The 16,036-nt window shown below is 54.0% G+C and overlaps 1 protein-coding gene and 1 long non-coding RNA gene across 14 annotated transcripts in view; one reads left to right on the forward strand and one right to left on the reverse strand.

The window, feature by feature from the left end:
- Positions 1–16,036, forward strand: part of PSD2 (pleckstrin and Sec7 domain containing 2) — a 143,175-nt gene that overhangs the window by 86,808 nt on the left and 40,331 nt on the right. For 2 of the 12 annotated variants that reach the window (XR_012031084.1, XM_072826086.1), the window contains exon 1: positions 375–611. The exons of 2 other annotated variants lie outside the window; for them this stretch is intronic. Coding sequence is in view for 5 of the 10 variants with exons in the window: in XM_072826086.1 (XP_072682187.1) it covers positions 558–611 (54 nt within the window). In the remaining 5 variants the exon portion in view is untranslated. Of the gene's footprint in view, positions 1–374; positions 612–7,531; positions 7,889–8,123; positions 8,278–10,918; positions 11,059–16,036 lie in introns of those variants that run through there. 8 more of the 12 variants (XM_072826076.1, XM_072826077.1, XR_012031085.1 and 5 more) reach the window with 7 other exon arrangements.
- Positions 5,156–7,627, reverse strand: LOC140633484 (uncharacterized). Of its 2 annotated transcripts, XR_012031089.1 has the most exons (4): positions 7,346–7,627; positions 7,220–7,266; positions 6,841–7,045; positions 5,156–6,238 (listed from the first exon to the last, which is right to left on the reverse strand). It is a non-coding gene; the product is annotated as an uncharacterized lncRNA (long non-coding RNA). The 2 variants fall into 2 exon arrangements; XR_012031088.1 differs by lacking the exon at positions 6,841–7,045 and having other exon boundaries at positions 7,346–7,613.

The raw sequence follows: 16,036 nt of genomic DNA on the forward strand, positions 1-16,036 counted from the left end.
TCCCCGCCCCAACGCGCGTGAAAGAGGCGAGCTGAAGCACACACGGGCTTTGCCGCGTCCTGGAGATGTGTTCTGGGGTAGGACACTTAACTTTCCCAGCTTCAGTGTCCTCATAGGTCAAATGGAATGAATGCCGTCCACCTCATCGGGTTCCTGTGTGGATGAAACGAGATAATATGTGAAATGAGATAACGCCAAGAACTCAGAATGAACCTGGCTCACGGAGCGCTCTTAATAAAAATCAGCTGCTGGGGTTATTATCGGAGGTCTTTCCTGGCCCGGGAAGTATGCCTGCTGTGTTGCAGGTGCAGTTCTTGTGGACACCAGCAGGTGACGCCCTGACCCCAAAAGAGCTCATTCCTGGACAGCCTGCTTTAAAAAGGGCTCCGGAAGGGGCTGGGCAGGGCGGTCTATCGGAGCTTGGCCCCCTAGACTCCTGCCTTCCCGGCTCCGGCGGGGAGAGGTATCTGCATTCCCCTCAGTTCCAAAGAAGAGGGGGCCTTGGTCACCATGGGATAGTCAGTGGAGCCTGTTTTCCATCCGTATTTTGGAAGAGCATGGCCTGCAGAGACAGCCTGGGTCAAGTTGAGAAAATACTCAGGTTGGACCAGGTAAAGGGCTGCCAGAAGGAGCGAGCATCCCAGCGCGGAGGCTGGTTAGAAAGGGCCAGTGGCTGGACCTCGGCGCACGGCGGGGCCTGGTGCTGGGGCCGGGGAAGAGCCATACGACTTCTAGGCTCTTCCCTTCTGGGTGAGAAGTTAAGAGGGGAGCTGCGCGGCGCGGAGGAGCCGGGACCCGGCTGGCCTGGTGGCGCGGCCGCGCTGGAGATGCTGGGGCCGGCCGGCAGAGGGCAGCAGAGGGCCTCCCGGGCTGCGCGGAGCTCCGCTGCCAGCCTCGAGCCGCCTTCCCGGGAACGTGGGAGCTCGCGGCTCCAGGCGCCTCCCGGGAGGGAGTCCGCGTGTTCCGCGTCTCTCCCCTCGCCCTCCCCTCTGTCCCTGGGCTTTCTGAGGGCGGGCGGGGGGAGAGGAACTCGTGGGCGAGGGGAGAGTCGGCCCCAATCCGGAGTTTGTGCACCCTCTTGCGGAGCTGCGGCTTCCCTGGGTGGGATCTGCGGCCGCTCTAATCCTAGGCGCCCCTGCTTCCTGGGGGAGGGCGGTGTTCTCTCCCCAAGGCTAAGGATCCTTCCTCTGACCCCCATAACCCAGGCCTGAGGGTCAGGTGGACCTCCGGAAGCCGGGGAGTGCCACGCCGCAGCACCCAAGCCAGTTCCCAGCATCCGCCTGGGCAGGCTCCCAGAGGCCCACAAAGGCCTTCAGACAAAGTTCTGGGCCGGGCTTTGCCTGTGCTCTGGGCCCGCAGCCGGCTGGCTCTAGGCACTCCAAGTCCCTGGCACTCCTTATGGGGTTTTGTCCACTAGCCCTGGACCGGGCTGGCAGGGCCCTGTTTGCTGGGGGATGGGGGTAGGACAGGCAGCTCCCCTTTCTTTCCTGCCCGTGTCCTAGCTCTCTTCCAGGATACCCTCCCGCATCTCAGGCCTGCTCAGCTGTGGCCTTTCCCACTTGTCCTTCTCTTGGCTGCAAGCCTACATCTTTGCCATCCTCAGATCTTGCCTATACTCTACCCCTCATTTCTTCACCCATGTATTTACAATAATACTCGGCAAGTATTTATTGAGCTCCTACGATGCTCCAGACCCTTGCTAGATCACCGGGGATCCAGCAATAACAAGACACAGTTCTTGTCCTCTTTGGAGTTCACAGACCAGGGGGGTAGTAGGTAGGAGCCTAGCAAAATTCATACTTAAAAACTGATCTCATTTTGTGATAACTGGGGTAAAGCAGATAAGTTGCCTGCTCCAGGAAGCTCTACTGTTAGGGATGCTTCCTCCGGGAAATCATCTGCTAGGTGATGAGCTGTGGAAGGAGGGACTGTGGGCCCTGCCCACCCTCCTTCCCCAGGCCTGGCACATAGACATGCAGTAGTTGCTCAGGAAATGTGGAACAAATGGATGAATCATCCTCATGGCCACATGATGGCCAATGGGAATAGCTTTTCCTCCCCATACTCCCTCTTGTCTAACATAGGACTCAGAGGTAATGTTGGGGATTATATAGATGAGACCTTGAGGTTGCCAGGAGTCCCTCCTAGGCCTCTGTGGCTTCCTTCCTAGCTCCTCATGACACAGCTTACCTACCTGGGGCTCTGTCAGAGTCCTATGGCTCATGTGTGGATTTGCCCATGACCTTTCATTCATCCATTCTTTGGCTATATTACCTTTTGGGTACCTACAGTATGCTGGCCCTGGGCTCTGGAGAAATGGGGACCCAGAGAAGAATGAGAAGGGTCCTGGCCCTCCTGGACTATCTGGTCTAGACAGTAACAGCACAGTGTGATGGGGGAAAGTTGTGGTGCTGTGTGAGCTGGGATGGTGTGCCCCTAGGGGCACCTCCTCAGAGAGGCCTCCTCTGGCCACCTGGCTGAAGGAGCTCCCACTCTTCTAGCTACGTGCTGCTGTCACATCTCCATTTTTTTTCAGAGTACATTTCAGTATCTGTAGTTACTTCTTTATCTGTTGGTGTGTTCTTTATTGGAGAGCTTTACTGAATGCCTGCTATGTATCAGGCAATGTTCTAGGCCCTGGGCATACAGAAGTGAAAGAACAAATTTCCAGCTCTCCTGGAGCTTATGGTCCAGTAATGATAGTGGTGGTAGGAAGACCGACAATAACCGGAACAAGCAAGTAGGCATGTAGTATATAAATATGTGTTAGGAGAAGCAAGCAGGCAAAGGGGAGACTGGTAGAATTTTAGGCAGAGAGCTGAAGGGGGTAAGAGATAAGGCCATGCAGCCACCTGGGGGAGGAGTGTTTCAGGCAGAGGGCGTAGCAAGTGCAAAGGCCCTGAGGTGGGAATGTGCCTGATATGTTAGAGGATCAGCAAGGAGGCCCCTGTGGCTGGAGAGGAGTGAGGTTGGACAGGTGGCACAGCCCACATCACGTAGGAACTTGTAGCCATGGTAAGGTTTTGTTTTGACTCTTAGTGACATTGAAAGCCATTTGAAAAAAATTTTTTTAATAATCTTTTTTTTTAATAATCTTTTTTTTTTTAAAGATTTTATTTATTCATGAGAGAGAGAGAGAGAGACAGAGACACAGGCAGAGGGAGAAGCAGTCTTCATGCAGGGAGCCTGACGTGGGACTCGATTCCAGGTCTCCAGGATCAGGCCCTGGGCTGAAGGCGGCGCTAAACCGATGAGCCACTCGGACTGCTCCATTTGAAGATTTTGAGCAGAGAGGTGACAGGATCTGGCTGACATTGAACAGGATCCCTTTGGCTGCTGTGTTGGGAATGTGGGCAGGGGGGTTGGGTGCAAGCAGGGGGACAATGAGGAAGCCACAGTAACAGTCCAGGTGGGAGGTGATGGTGCACCAGCCAGGTGGTGGCAGTGTTGCTGATGAGCAGTGGCCAATTGAAGACGTGTTTTGAAAGTAGATCCCACAGGTTTTATTGAGGGATTGCATGCGGGGTGTGAGAGGCAACAACAAGGGCTGACAAGGCCTGCGTTTAGGCCTAAGCTGACCGAAGGAAGGTGATGGCATCTACTGTGGCAGGGAAGTAGTCAGTTTTGTGTGGGATGATTTGGAGCTGCTCCTTGCATATCCTAGTGGAGACCTCAGGCCAGCTGTCAGGTATGAGGGTCTGACCTGAGAGGGATGAGGTTTGGGCTGGAGAGTCACACAGGAGGATCCTTAGGGTTTCAATGGGCTTTGAGGCCAGGTGGGATCACAATGGGAGACGGAGGGGGAATATAAGGCAGAGGACTGACAGCTGGGGCCTTCAGGGCTCATTGACCAGTCGGTGAAGGAAAGGGGGCGGCAGGGTGGGAAGGTGCAGCCAGGGATGTAGGAGGGCAGTGTGAGTCCTGGAAGCCAACAGGAGGAACTGCTTCAAGGAGGAAGGTGATCACGTGTGTCATATGCTGCCAGTAAGTGAGATTAAGTGTGAGAATTGACTTTTGGGTTTGACATCATAATGGTCACTAGGGACCAGGCTCCTGTCAGTCTATCTAGTCCCTTTGCACAAATAGGAGAGAGGCAGCTCCTCTAGGTCAACCCATTGTGCAGGCACACAGAAGGGAGATACCTCAGTGTAATGGAATACATCCCTCTCCCCAGCCTGGTGTAGCCTTGAACCAGGCACAGCATGCTGAGGGGGCAGCAAGCTGGATTTCAGTACCTTCTTCATTCCATGTGTGCTCCAGGTGCCTTTATGCAGTGCCCAGTCTGTACATCTGTACTCATTATCTCTGTCGCTGACCTTGATGAGCAGTGTCAGTTGAATAAGTGTGGGTAAAGGAATGAGAGTCAGGTTGGAGTGAGTTCAAGAGAGAATGGGAGAGAAATTGGAGAGTATGGACAATTTTTTTCAAGATTTGCTATAATGGGGAAAAAGAAATGGCACAATAGCTGGAGGGGGCTAGGGGTTGAGAGGAATTAGCAAGAGTGAGTGAAGAGAAGGCATCCTAGGCAGAGGACCAGCATAAGTCGAGTGAGGTTATTAGGGATAGTTGGGGTGTATAAGGGTGGGTGGGGTCCTGGAACATCACATTTGAAGTGTGAGTTGTCAGGAGAGGACACTGGACACATGGGTTGGGGCCTTTATGTTGGGGGTGAAGGGGTAAGGGCAGGGTTGGAGCATGGCTGGGTACACACTAGGTGATCACTGAGTACTTCGGGATTGGCCTGGGGCATCCTTCCACAGCCTCCTTACCCTGGCCTCAGTCCACCAGCTGGAAGATGGGAGCATTAGGTGTTTCAGCTGCTAACTGGGCGAAGCCTTCTTGGGATCTACGTGCCTTCCTCTGGGTGATGGGTCTTAGGCCCTGGCCCCTCTCCTCCCTGGATGTCACACTCCTCAGGCTGAGGAAGAGGAGGGGGCCCTGCTTGGGTCTGGGGAGGCAGGAGGTCAGGTAAGGGCCTCACCATGGCAGGGACTGTGCTGGGTGAGGTAGGCTGGGAACCGGGCCCCAGCACCTGCCTTCCTGAGACTCACCTTCAGGTGGGTGCCGTGTGTGTGTGTGTGTGTGTGTGTGTGTGTGTGTGTGTGTGTGTGTGTTGGGGGGGGGAGGTGGGGAGGTGGGGGAGGGGAAGGGAAATCTTTTGGAGGAAGGCACAGAAGTTGCTGATTCTTTTTTCCTTGGAGAGATGCTGAAGAATGTAGCACATTGTGGCTGCTGGCAGATGCTGACCCTGTATTCTTTCAAGAGGCAAAAGTAGCTACACAGAATAACGACAGTGACTCTGTCCTGTGTCTAGTGGCCCAAAGCGCTCTGGCACACAGAGACCACCTGTAGCCTTGTGACAAGCCCTTTGAGCTACTGCCACTTTACATGGGTAAGGGAGATTCAGGGAGGGGATACAGCTGCTTGTGGTGGCACCACCGGGAAGTGGCAGTTAGATTAGAACCCAGGCCTCAGGCCCTGGCTAGCTCATGCCCAGTGCAACAGGCTCCCAGAGCTGCCAATAATGGGGATCAGTGCCAGGCCAGGGACTAGGTTCTGGCTGCCAGATTAAGTGGAGAGACAGCTGTATCTCCCTCCCTCTGTCTCGTCTTTCCTTCTGCATGGATTTATTAAGTGTGTTAGGTCCTGGGCATCCGTTGTGAACAAGAAAGACCTTGCCTTCAGGGGGCTCACAGTTCATCTAGGTGGACAGAGGGTAAATAATCCATTCCATGAGTAAGTCCTCATTACAGCTGGGATAACCACAGCCTGTTGGGTGCAGCTGGGTACTAGGGTCTTCTTGGGTGGGTAGGCCCTGAGCACATCAGCTCCTTTCATCGCACCCCAGCCCTGCGGGAGAGAGGCTATTACCATCCTTATTGGGTTGTTGAGGAGGTCGAGGCTCAGAAAGGTTGTTCAGCTGTGACTTGAGGTCCTGGGTCCTGAGCATGGGGAATGTGGAAGCAAAGGCTTGTCACCTCTCCTTTGCCCACAGCTCCTGTTGGTTGCCAACCATCCCTGCCTACAGGTAGCAGACAGCAGAAGGTTAGAGGGTAGGACAGCAGGGAAGCCATGTTTCCTCTGTGCCCTCCAAGAAGGTCCTGGGCACTTGTAGTAGAGTGGCCTCCTTGTTTCTGGGCTCTGTGGGACAATCCCCAGGTTTGATGGGCAATACAGGGGTGTGGCCTGAGTGCTGTCTCAACTGCCCAGCTGTGCTCTTGGGCCTCAGTTTTCTCATCTGTAAAATAGACTTTAGGATTGTTATGAGGGTTAAATATAACACATGGAAGGCATGTAACATGAACTCTGGCATATGGTGGATGTACAGTTAACAATTAAAGTGTCACCATGGTTGATGAAACCCCAGCTTCAGCTGTGGCCCAGCTTGAACAGGGAGGAGACTAATCATGGCTCAGACCTTGCATCTTTAATTAGTCCATCCTGCACAGTTTAGATACCTCTAATAGTTCAGCAAATCCTCTCACCCTCTGCTTCCTAGGAAGAGGGCCCCTAACTCTGTGTGTGTGTGTGTGTGTGTGTGTGTGTGTGTGTGTGTGTGTTTATAGTAAGAAAGAAGGTCAGAGAAAGCTTCTTGGAGGAAGGGGCATTTAAGCAGGGATTTGAGGACCGAGTAGGAGTTCATTAAGCATGGCAGGATCAAGGCCTGACCAAGCAGAGGGTGGAGCACCTACAAAGATTTGGAGGTGGGAAGGAGGTAGGGCTGACTCTACCCTGCTCTCCCTTTTTAGCAGAACTGGACCTGTTCACTCTCTGCTGTTCCCCCAGCTTCTGGCTTCTGTAGATCCCTATGGGTCCCACCCACAGGGTGCCCATTCTCACCTGTCTGAGGGGTGGAATTTTGCCCTGCAGGAGCTGCACAGCTAGGAAGTTTAGGATACATTACTGTCACCCTTCTTCAGAGCTAGGGTCCTTGGGGGGGAGGTCTTTAAGGTGGTGACCACCATCGCAGGTCCCTTGGGAGATGGTTTTCACAGCTCACAGCATCTTTATCTCTCTTCCTAGGCAGCCTCCCCCTGACCTGGCACTGGGGATGTGCATTCTTGATTAGACCCACCCTTCCCCTCTTCCTCCCACAGGGTGTCTCCTTTGTCTGAACCTCTGTCCTGAGTCCCCTGCTCTTCCCATACCCCAGGTCTGTCTGTCCCTCTGTCTCGCTAGGTAGGTAGGTAGGTAGATAGGTAGGGCAGGCTCTGTTTACCGATCTCTGAGATGGTCCCTCTTGTCCCCCACCATCTGGGCAGGTCTCTGTGTGGGGAGAGGAGGGCAAAGAGTTAGTGGAGGAACAGACCTTTGGAGCAGGGCAAGGACCTGTTCCCTCCTTTACCTGGAGGTGGACTCAGGGTGTGAGACTGAGGGTCCTGCCGCGGGGGGCGGTGGCTGGGTCTGACCCGGGTGAGAGGACAGCAGCGGCCCGGCTGGGCGAGGAAGGGGGCGGAACCTCGTGGCGCTCCCCTCCCCCACTTTCTTAAAGGGCCGGGCGCCGGGCTGTGCAGGAAGCGGCTGGCCGGAGCCTCGGCGGCGGGTCTGGGCTCACAGCGGGGACCTGGGAGCGGAGGCGTGGCGGGCGGGCCCTCTAGGGTGGCCGCGGTGGCCGCCTCGCCTCCGCCGGTCCCTCTATCGCCCGCCTGCAGTCCCCCGCCCTTCCCTCCCTCCCTCCCTCCTTCCCCCTCCCTCCTGCCTTCCGTCCCCCCCACCTCTGCTCAGCTTCCCCACAGCCTCGGCTCTGACACCTGGAGGGACCTAAGCGGGCGCGGGGAGCCGACAGCGGCGGAGCGGGACGGGCCGAGTCGGCCCAGCGGAGGCCCCCGCCTGGCCCCGCCGCCCTGAGAGGCTGGACCCGGCGCCTGGCGCCTGGGACTGGGAGCGGGTGAGTGGGGCGGTGAGCGGGGCCGCGGGGCCACCTAGTCCCCGGGAACCAGGGCCCCGCCTCTAGTCCCCGAAGTCGGGGTGGGGGCCAGGAGGGGATGCGGGGGTGGGGGGCACACAGTGCAGGGCGCCGCCCTCCGCCCTCCAAGCCCGCCCGGGTCTGCTAACAAAGCTACATTTTGAGATCAATTGCGTGGCGGCCGGAGCATCCGAAGGATACAGTTGTCATGGAGATGGGACCGTGAGAGGAAGCCTGGGATGGCCGGGTCGGGGCCAGGGAGTGGGGGCGCCACCAGAGAACCCCAGGCCAGCCTGCAGGGCCCGCTGGGGCCAGCCAGCCCGATTTCCTCCTGGGCTCTGCTCCTGATCCCCCCTTTTGTATAATCTGAGGTACATGTGTGTGTTGATGGGGTGCCAGTGGCAGCTTGGTGGCAGGGAACCTGGGTGTGGGTTGGTTGCCGGGGCCTGCTGGCAGCTACCTTTACCACGGAGCAGCTTTGAGGATTTATTTCTGTTTCCAGTTTCCTAACTTTGACAGCCTGGCTTGGCCGCCAGGCCTTCCCAGCTCTGGACTCCGCTGCTGGAACAGGGGCTTGCACGGGGGCGTGGTAGACAGTGGGCAAGGCTGAGAAGGCACATAATGGCCGGCCTGCCTGGCCACCGGCAGGGAGGGAGGGGTCCTTAGAGCCCCCTGCTGGGGCTGGGGTGGGGCAGGGAATCCAGATGTGGGGGCCACCCTGCGCAGCTGGCTCCCTCCTAAGAGGAGGTATTCTGACTGTTGCTGTCCCTGGTGGATCTGGGGACTCCCTGAGTCAGAACTGGGGACGTTGTCTCCATCCAGGCCCCGGGGGGGCCACTGCCCCAGCCTACCCTTTTGTCTTGGGGCCATCCTGGGGGGACCTTGGAAGGGAACTAGGGACAGAAACACTAGCCACAGTGGAAGGGGGTCTGAAATTCCTGGCAAGCTCGGGAGAAGCCAGGCTGAGCTGGATGGGTGGGTGAATGGGGAGGAGGGGGAGGGCTGATGGCCAGGGCAGATGGGTAGCTTGGGTCTAGGGAGAGGCATTTGAACTTTTGGAGGTTCCCTAGCTCCTTCTTCCAGACCCTGGAAACAAGAGCTACTTAATGGGGGGTTACGCAGGTAGTTTGAGGGAGAGTGGGTAAGAGGCACTGTGACTACCTCCAAGCCCAACAACCCCTAACCCTGGATGAATACAGTCATTCTACCACCCCCGTCCCGTCCCTCCCAGGGAAGCTCTAAGTTCTGTGACCTGGGATCTCTGAATCAGTAAAATGGGCCAGCTGCGCTCCCCTACTCACCTCCTATCTCTGGAGGAGAGACCTGCCCACCCAAGAGCCCCCTTCCCCAGTGTATAGGGAAATATGTCGACAGGACTGAGAAGGCGGGACTCTGGCGGGGGTGGAGGGTGACAGGGGACGTGAACATTACCTCATCGAGCTTCCATATATTAAGTACTACCGCTGGCTAAGTAAGCTCACACAACCATCTTTAGAGGGAGATACTACTATTATTTCCGTTTTGTGGAGGTGGATGCTGAGGCTCAGGGAGAAGTTACTTGTTTCATGTCACTTGGTAAGTGGTTGAGTCAGGATTTGTACCTGGGCAGAGCTGTTTGCTGCTTGGACCTATGTCCTCAGTTTCATTCTCTTCTTCCCTGAGATGCAAGTTAGGAGGGAGGTGATTGCGTGCCTTTCCATCTGGAGCAAGGGAGTAACCTTGGGGGAAACCGAGGCACTGAGCTAGGATCTCCTAGAGAGGTGGGATGGAGGCATTCCCATTCAGGACGTTTTGCTTGCAGGAAAATGACACTGCCTCCCGTGACAGAAGATGTTCTAGACATCCTCTGCCAGATGGTCTTTTCCAGGAAAATCTGTTTTGAGCGGCATCTTATGTCTGGGGCTCCATATTTAGCCTGGCTCCTCACACACTCAGACTGTCGCCCCTTGAGGGGTGTTTGGAGGGAGCGGTGAGCTTGGGCTGGACCTGGCTTCTTGCCATAGCTCAGGCAGAGGTAGGGTGGAGTGGCCTTCCGGGGACCTGGCTGCTTTCTGCAGAACCCTTGTCCTAAGTGGGTTTGCTCCCAGGTAAGTCCTCCCTGGGATCTGATCCTTTTTAGGTGGTGAGCCACCCCAGGGCTGTGCCTGCCTGACCCCGACTGACTCAAGCATCCAGCTGTGGCCTGTTGGAGAGCAGGACTGCTTCCCTCCTTCCCCGGGCAAGCAGGGCCTTGAGCTCCCCTCTTTGGAGTGTCTCCCTCAACTCTTCTCCCCACTAACTTTTTGTCTTGTCACACCTGGCAGTACAATGAACACCACCTATATACCACAATGAACACCCACCTATATACCCTTCACCCAGAGACCTAGATTTGCCAATTATTGACATTTTACCCACATTTGTTTTGGTCTCTCTGAACCTTTTGAAAATAGTTGCAGACATTATGACACTTATCTCTGAATAATTCAGCATGAATTTTCTGAGACGAGGACATTTTTCTACATAATGACTATATATTGTCATACTCAAGAAGTTTAACAATGACAGTTTAACCTAGTATGTAATCAATATTCAAATTTCTCTAGGTGTATCAGTGATATCCCTTATAGCTGTTTTAAAAACAATTTTGATCAAGGATCACACATCACATTTAGTTATGTCTCCTTAGTCTCCTTTAATCTGGAACAGTTGCCCTGCTTTTTTTTTTTTTTTTTTTTTAATCTTTCATAACATTGTCAATTTTAAAGAGCCTTGGTCAGTCTTCCTGTAGAATGTCCTGCGTTTCGAATTTGTTTTGTTGCTTGCTCATGAGTAGACCCACCTTAAACATTTTTTGGCCGGAATATCCTGTAGCTAATGTTTGCCTCCTTCTCAGTGTTTCTTATTAGGAGGCAGATGTCCTCAGCTTGTCCTATAGTAGGTAGTCAGCCAAGTTAGGTCATGTGGCTAAGGAATCCCTTTGTTTCACCCCCTTCCTTTCTCTTTCCACTTCTAGAGTTTCATCTACATGGCCCAGGTCAGCAAAACTGACTGAACTCGTACCTGAGACCACACACTGGAGAAGGGTGATTCAGCAGACATTGATGAGGCCTTCAAGGAACTCCCAACCTCAGGGGTGGTGTAGGGAGAGGCACACCTGGGGTTAGAAAGTAGTAAGCATAGAGGGGATGGAGGGAGGCAAGATGGGAAGAAAGGGGGCAGGGCCCAGACTATGGGCTGATGAACTGGCCCCTTTTCCAAAGATACTAGGAGCCACCAAGGATCTTGGAGGTGAGAGTAATGGGACAGGTGTGTGTGTTGGAAATGGTGTGCTGTGGAGGATGGATGGAGGGCCAGTGTGGTGGACAAGGATTGGTCAGCTGCCATGATGTGACACAATACAAGAGGCCAGGCACTGGATTTGGGGCTGCTACATATGGCATGCAGAGGGAATGAAGGCACAGTGGAGATGGAGTCAGTGGTGTGGTGGCCCTGCTGGCACCAGGATGTGGTAGGTGGCAGGTGGAGAGGAGGATAAAGATGGAAGAGGCAGAATGGATAGGCACTGGTGTCCAACTAGAGGTGGGGAGATATCTTGCAATGGCCTGGGAAGGGTGATGGAGAATGCAGTTTTGAGTGTGTGAGATCCATGTTACTTTCCAGGTTAGAGGAACAGTGTGCAGGAAGCTCGTTTCTCAGGTGTTAGTGGCCACCTGTGGCCATCCTCTCAGAAGTTCACTTTGGGATGAGGGCAGAGGGAAGGCCACTCGTGACTTAAAGCAGGGAACAGGTGGTGAACTTTCAGGCACTAGCAGGGCAGGGAGTGTGAGCATGGGCTGGGGACCACTATAAAACCCAGGATAGGGGCAGCCCAGGTGGCTCAGTGGTTTAGCGCCGCCTTCAGCCCAGGGCCTGATTCTGGAGACCCTGGATCAAGTCCCACATCGGGCTCCCTGCATGGAGCCTGCTTCTCCCTCTGCCTGTGCCTCTGCCCCTCTCTCTCTCTCTCTCTCTCTCTCTCTGTGTCTCTCATGAATAAATAAATAAAATCTTAAAAAAAATCACTATAAAAAAAAAACAGGATAATCCTTCCTTTGCAGACACCCAACTCCCTTTCCTCATTTGCTTCTTCATACTTGCTTGGGGAAACCTGACCCTGGTTAGATACAATACCTAGCCCACACATCTGTACCTGTGCAGCTGAATGGGGCTAAGCAAAACCACCACCCTGATTGGTCTCACTTGAACTTCAAAACTGTGAACTTCATGTGGGTCCTTAGTACTCTCCTGCATCCCCACCATGGGTCCTGAGTCCCATCTCTTTTTCCCCTACTGGCTAGTTCACACTTTGTCTTCTACCCTTGTTCCTTGCCCCTCTTTCCCACTGCGTCTCAGCTGATAATACTGCTTGCTACTTTTTTGAGAAAATAGAAGCAGTCAGGACTTTTCTCAGATTCCCAGTGTTACATTCACCCATCTACCAGCACCTGCGGCTCTGCCTCTCTCCTGTTGCTGGGGGTGAAGTGTTCCTGTTCCTGGTTAAGTCTACCCCTCTACTTGTGCACTAGATCCTGTCCCTTTAGGTCTGCTTGAAGCTGTTGCTCTAGCTAGTTCCCTCCTGCTTTATAAGTTCCTCTTGTACTTAGATTGTTCCACCAGCAGATACTTGCTATTGCTTCTGTCTTACAAGATGGCTCTCCTATGTTCTCCATCTAGCTACCACTGAGTCTCTGCTCTGCTTCATAGCAAAACTCCCCAGAAGGGTTGTCTGGACTCATCTCCTGGTCCTCTTCTACCCCTCTCTCTTGACTGCACTCCAGCTGGGCTTTCACCCCCTTCCACCAACAGCTCTTCTCAAGGTCCCCACTGGCCTCCATGCTACTACACTCAGGGGCCAAGTCTCAGTCCTCATCTGAAGCACCTGACACCTTCATTTTCTCCCAATTTTTGAAATACTCTCTTTGCAGGACATCTTCTGTTTTCCTCTGGCCTTGTGGTTGATCCTACTCAGTGTTCTTCTGCCCCCATCCACATCCTGTCTCCATCTCTGAACATTGGTCCCAGGACTCGGCCCTTGTACAGCTGGCCCTCCTCAACTGCGTTCACTACTGTGCCCATCTTGTCCAGTCCTCTGGCTTAAGTACACCTACTTATATGCTGTCAGTTTCCACATTTATACCCCCAATTTTGAACTCTGTCCTGAGCTTCAGTATCTTTTTTTTTTTTTTTAGAGATTTTTATTTATTTATTTATTCATTCGAGACACAGAGAGGGAGAGAGAGAGGCAGAGGGAGAAGCAGGCTCCATGCAGGAGCCCAATGTGGGACTCGATCCTGGGTCTCCAGGATCAGGCCCTGGGCTGAAGGCAGCGCTAAACCGCTGAGCCACCCTGGCTGCCCTTCAGTAGCTTTTTTATAGCATCTCAACTGTCATGCCTTACTAGACACTTCAAACTCAACTTTTCCAAAGCTGAGCTCCCGATCTTCCTCCCCAGACCTGGTCCACCTGGTTTTTCCCATCTCAGGAATGCCAGCTCCATCCTTCCAGGTGCTCAGGGCCCAAATGCTGTTGTCATTCCTGACTCCTCTCTTTCTCTCCTACCCTGCATACTGTGCATCAAGGGATGAGGCTTTTACCAGGCACCAGATCTTCTGTCAGTGGGCTATGGCTGATTAGGAGGGACTCCCTCAAAGATGGGGACAGGGTAGCAATAGGGGGATGGCTCACTATAGCCTATCTCACACATGCTGGCTTTGTCCAGCCTCAAGGAGACCACAACCCTTTGCTGAAGTCCTAAAGCAGAGACAAGAGTGAGCAGGGGGAGAGGGGAGTAAGGGGATGAGGGAGTACCCTGCAGAGGTGGGGTTAAGTAGAGCAACGGCATCAAGAGGTTGGAGAGGGGTTGGGGGAAAGGTCAGAGGGGAGGATGCAGAAAGGTAGAGGGGTTTTGGGGGTTCGGGGGCAGAGAAGGTGAAGATCTTGGGAGTAGGGGATAAGTAAAACTTGGGCAGAAGGGAGGATTAAATTTCTTGGTTTGTCTCTCTTGACTGTTGAGCCAGACTGGAGGGTAGCTCATGAGTCAAATGGGGCTCAAGAAGCAGAATGAGTCCCAGGTACCATATGAAGCTCCAGGAAGACAGAGAAATGGATGGTCACTTAACCAGAACAGCCTACTCCCTTGTGGTTCCAGATAGCTTCCCTGTAGGGAAGTCAGCTGGAGGTAGAGTCCCCAGCTATAAACATGATTTGGGATTTGACAGCAGACAGGAGTTGCAGCAGTGTTGAAAGCCCTCCAAACCAGCATGCCCATGTATGCAAATACTAAGCAAAGGAAGGTGCCAAGTGCTGGGGGGTAGGGAGAGAATCAAGTCAGAAGATGTCAAGGAATGACCTTTGCAGAATTGGGCCCAGGGGCCCTGAAAGTCCCAGCAGGCTGAAGAGTACATGCAGAGAAGATGCAAATATGCACCCAGCCCTGGGGACCTCTGTCTCCTCAACCGTGAGAAAGAGAAGGCCTTCCAGATGCCTATGACCCAAGGCAAAGCTTGGTTCCCCAAGGGCCAAACTGAGCATAAGAAAGCGGCGTGATGCTGGGCTCCATACTAGCCTCTGGTTTGGTACCACCTGAAGGGCTTGGGCCTTCAGGAACTTTTGAAGGGAAGCCCAGGGCCCTGGCCCTTGTCCTGTAACTAGTGTTTCTCTTCTCCCTTGAGATGGAAACTAGGAGGGAGACTGACCTGCGGTGGGAGTGGGAGTGTTGGTGGGGTCAGGACTGTTAGGGTCCCCATCTGCCTCAGGAAAGGGTAGGGCACTCTCTCTGGCCCACCTTCTGGGCCCCAAGGGTGCCTTTCTCCTTCTTCTATCCTCAGGCTGGGCCCCTGAAGCCCTTGCCTCAGAAGCCACTTGACAGCCTGCCATGGACAAATGTCTGCAGGGCCCACTGAATGTCCTGTGCTTCTCTCCTGTGCATTCCATCCCCAGTGTGGCAGCCAGCCCTTCCCCCTGCAGGCCTGAGAAGGGTTCTGGGAAGCAAGAGCTGCTGCCCTTCCCTGAGCACTGTGCCCAGCTCTGGGCTGAGCACTGCATCCACACCACTTCCTTCAGTCCAACTTTAGGCAACTTTCTTGAGGTGACACAACTGGTGAGTAGCAGAGCTGGGATATGAAGGCAAGCCTCTCTGACTGTACAGTTAGGACCCTGACTCACTGTCCTGGACTCCAGTTTGAGGCACTGGTTGCTGTATGAGGTGCTCCAAGTTGGGAAGACCAAGTGGGTTTGGTGGGATTAGGGTCACCTTGGGGAATGGAGGCAGGGAAGTTCCCAAGGCTCCTGGGTAGACAACCCCTTCATATTCTCCCAGTTACACCCTTTGCCCTGAGTAGTTGGGGACATTGAAGAGGCAGACACGCACCCCGACTGGTCTAAGCCTAGAGACAGTGCTTAGAGCTCTGACCTCGAGGCTCCTTGGCTGGCATAGACTTTGGGGGAGCATGGAGAGCATGGGGGGCCGGGGTCCCACCGAGGGGTCTGCCTGTGAACTTCCTGCTGTCCTTGATGTCAGTGGTCTGGCACTTTCCTGGAGTGTCCTGGAACCTAACCTGGGCCCTGCGAATGGTGTGGGGTATACCTGGCCCAAGTCTATTCTGAGCACTCACTACATGCCAGCTCTTTTCACTGATCATCTTATTTAACTATTTGTGTATGTGTATGTGTGTGTCATAATCCCAGCCCATGTGCTAAGGAAGTCTGCATAGTAGGAATTTGGGGAAGGGCAGTGGGATTGACAAGGGTGTCCAGAATGGGCTCCCAAGGGGCAGGGAATAGCTCTGACCATGAAAGGCTTCCAGCATTTTCTTTGTCTTGCAAGAAGCCCTTATGGAACTCTCTGCGAGTGTCCAGTGTCAGACATGGGAGGTCTTTTGAAGACTGTCCCATTTGTGGAGTTCATGCCCAAGGCATATGGATGGGCTTTAGGGGTCCCTGAGCCTATCAAAAATACTCAAAATGTTGTGCACATATGTGAGAGTCTGGGTGGGATCCGCAGCGCCATCAAAGGCCCAAAGTCTAAGACTTGGAAATAGTTAGAAATCTCGAACATATATGATATGGGGAAATGAGGCCAGAGAGGGGCTTCATTTGTCCAAACTCTGC

This window comes from Canis lupus, chromosome 5 (genome assembly GCF_048164855.1).
Source record: "Canis lupus baileyi chromosome 5, mCanLup2.hap1, whole genome shotgun sequence".
In the NCBI taxonomy this organism is placed as follows: domain Eukaryota; kingdom Metazoa; phylum Chordata; class Mammalia; order Carnivora; family Canidae; genus Canis; species Canis lupus.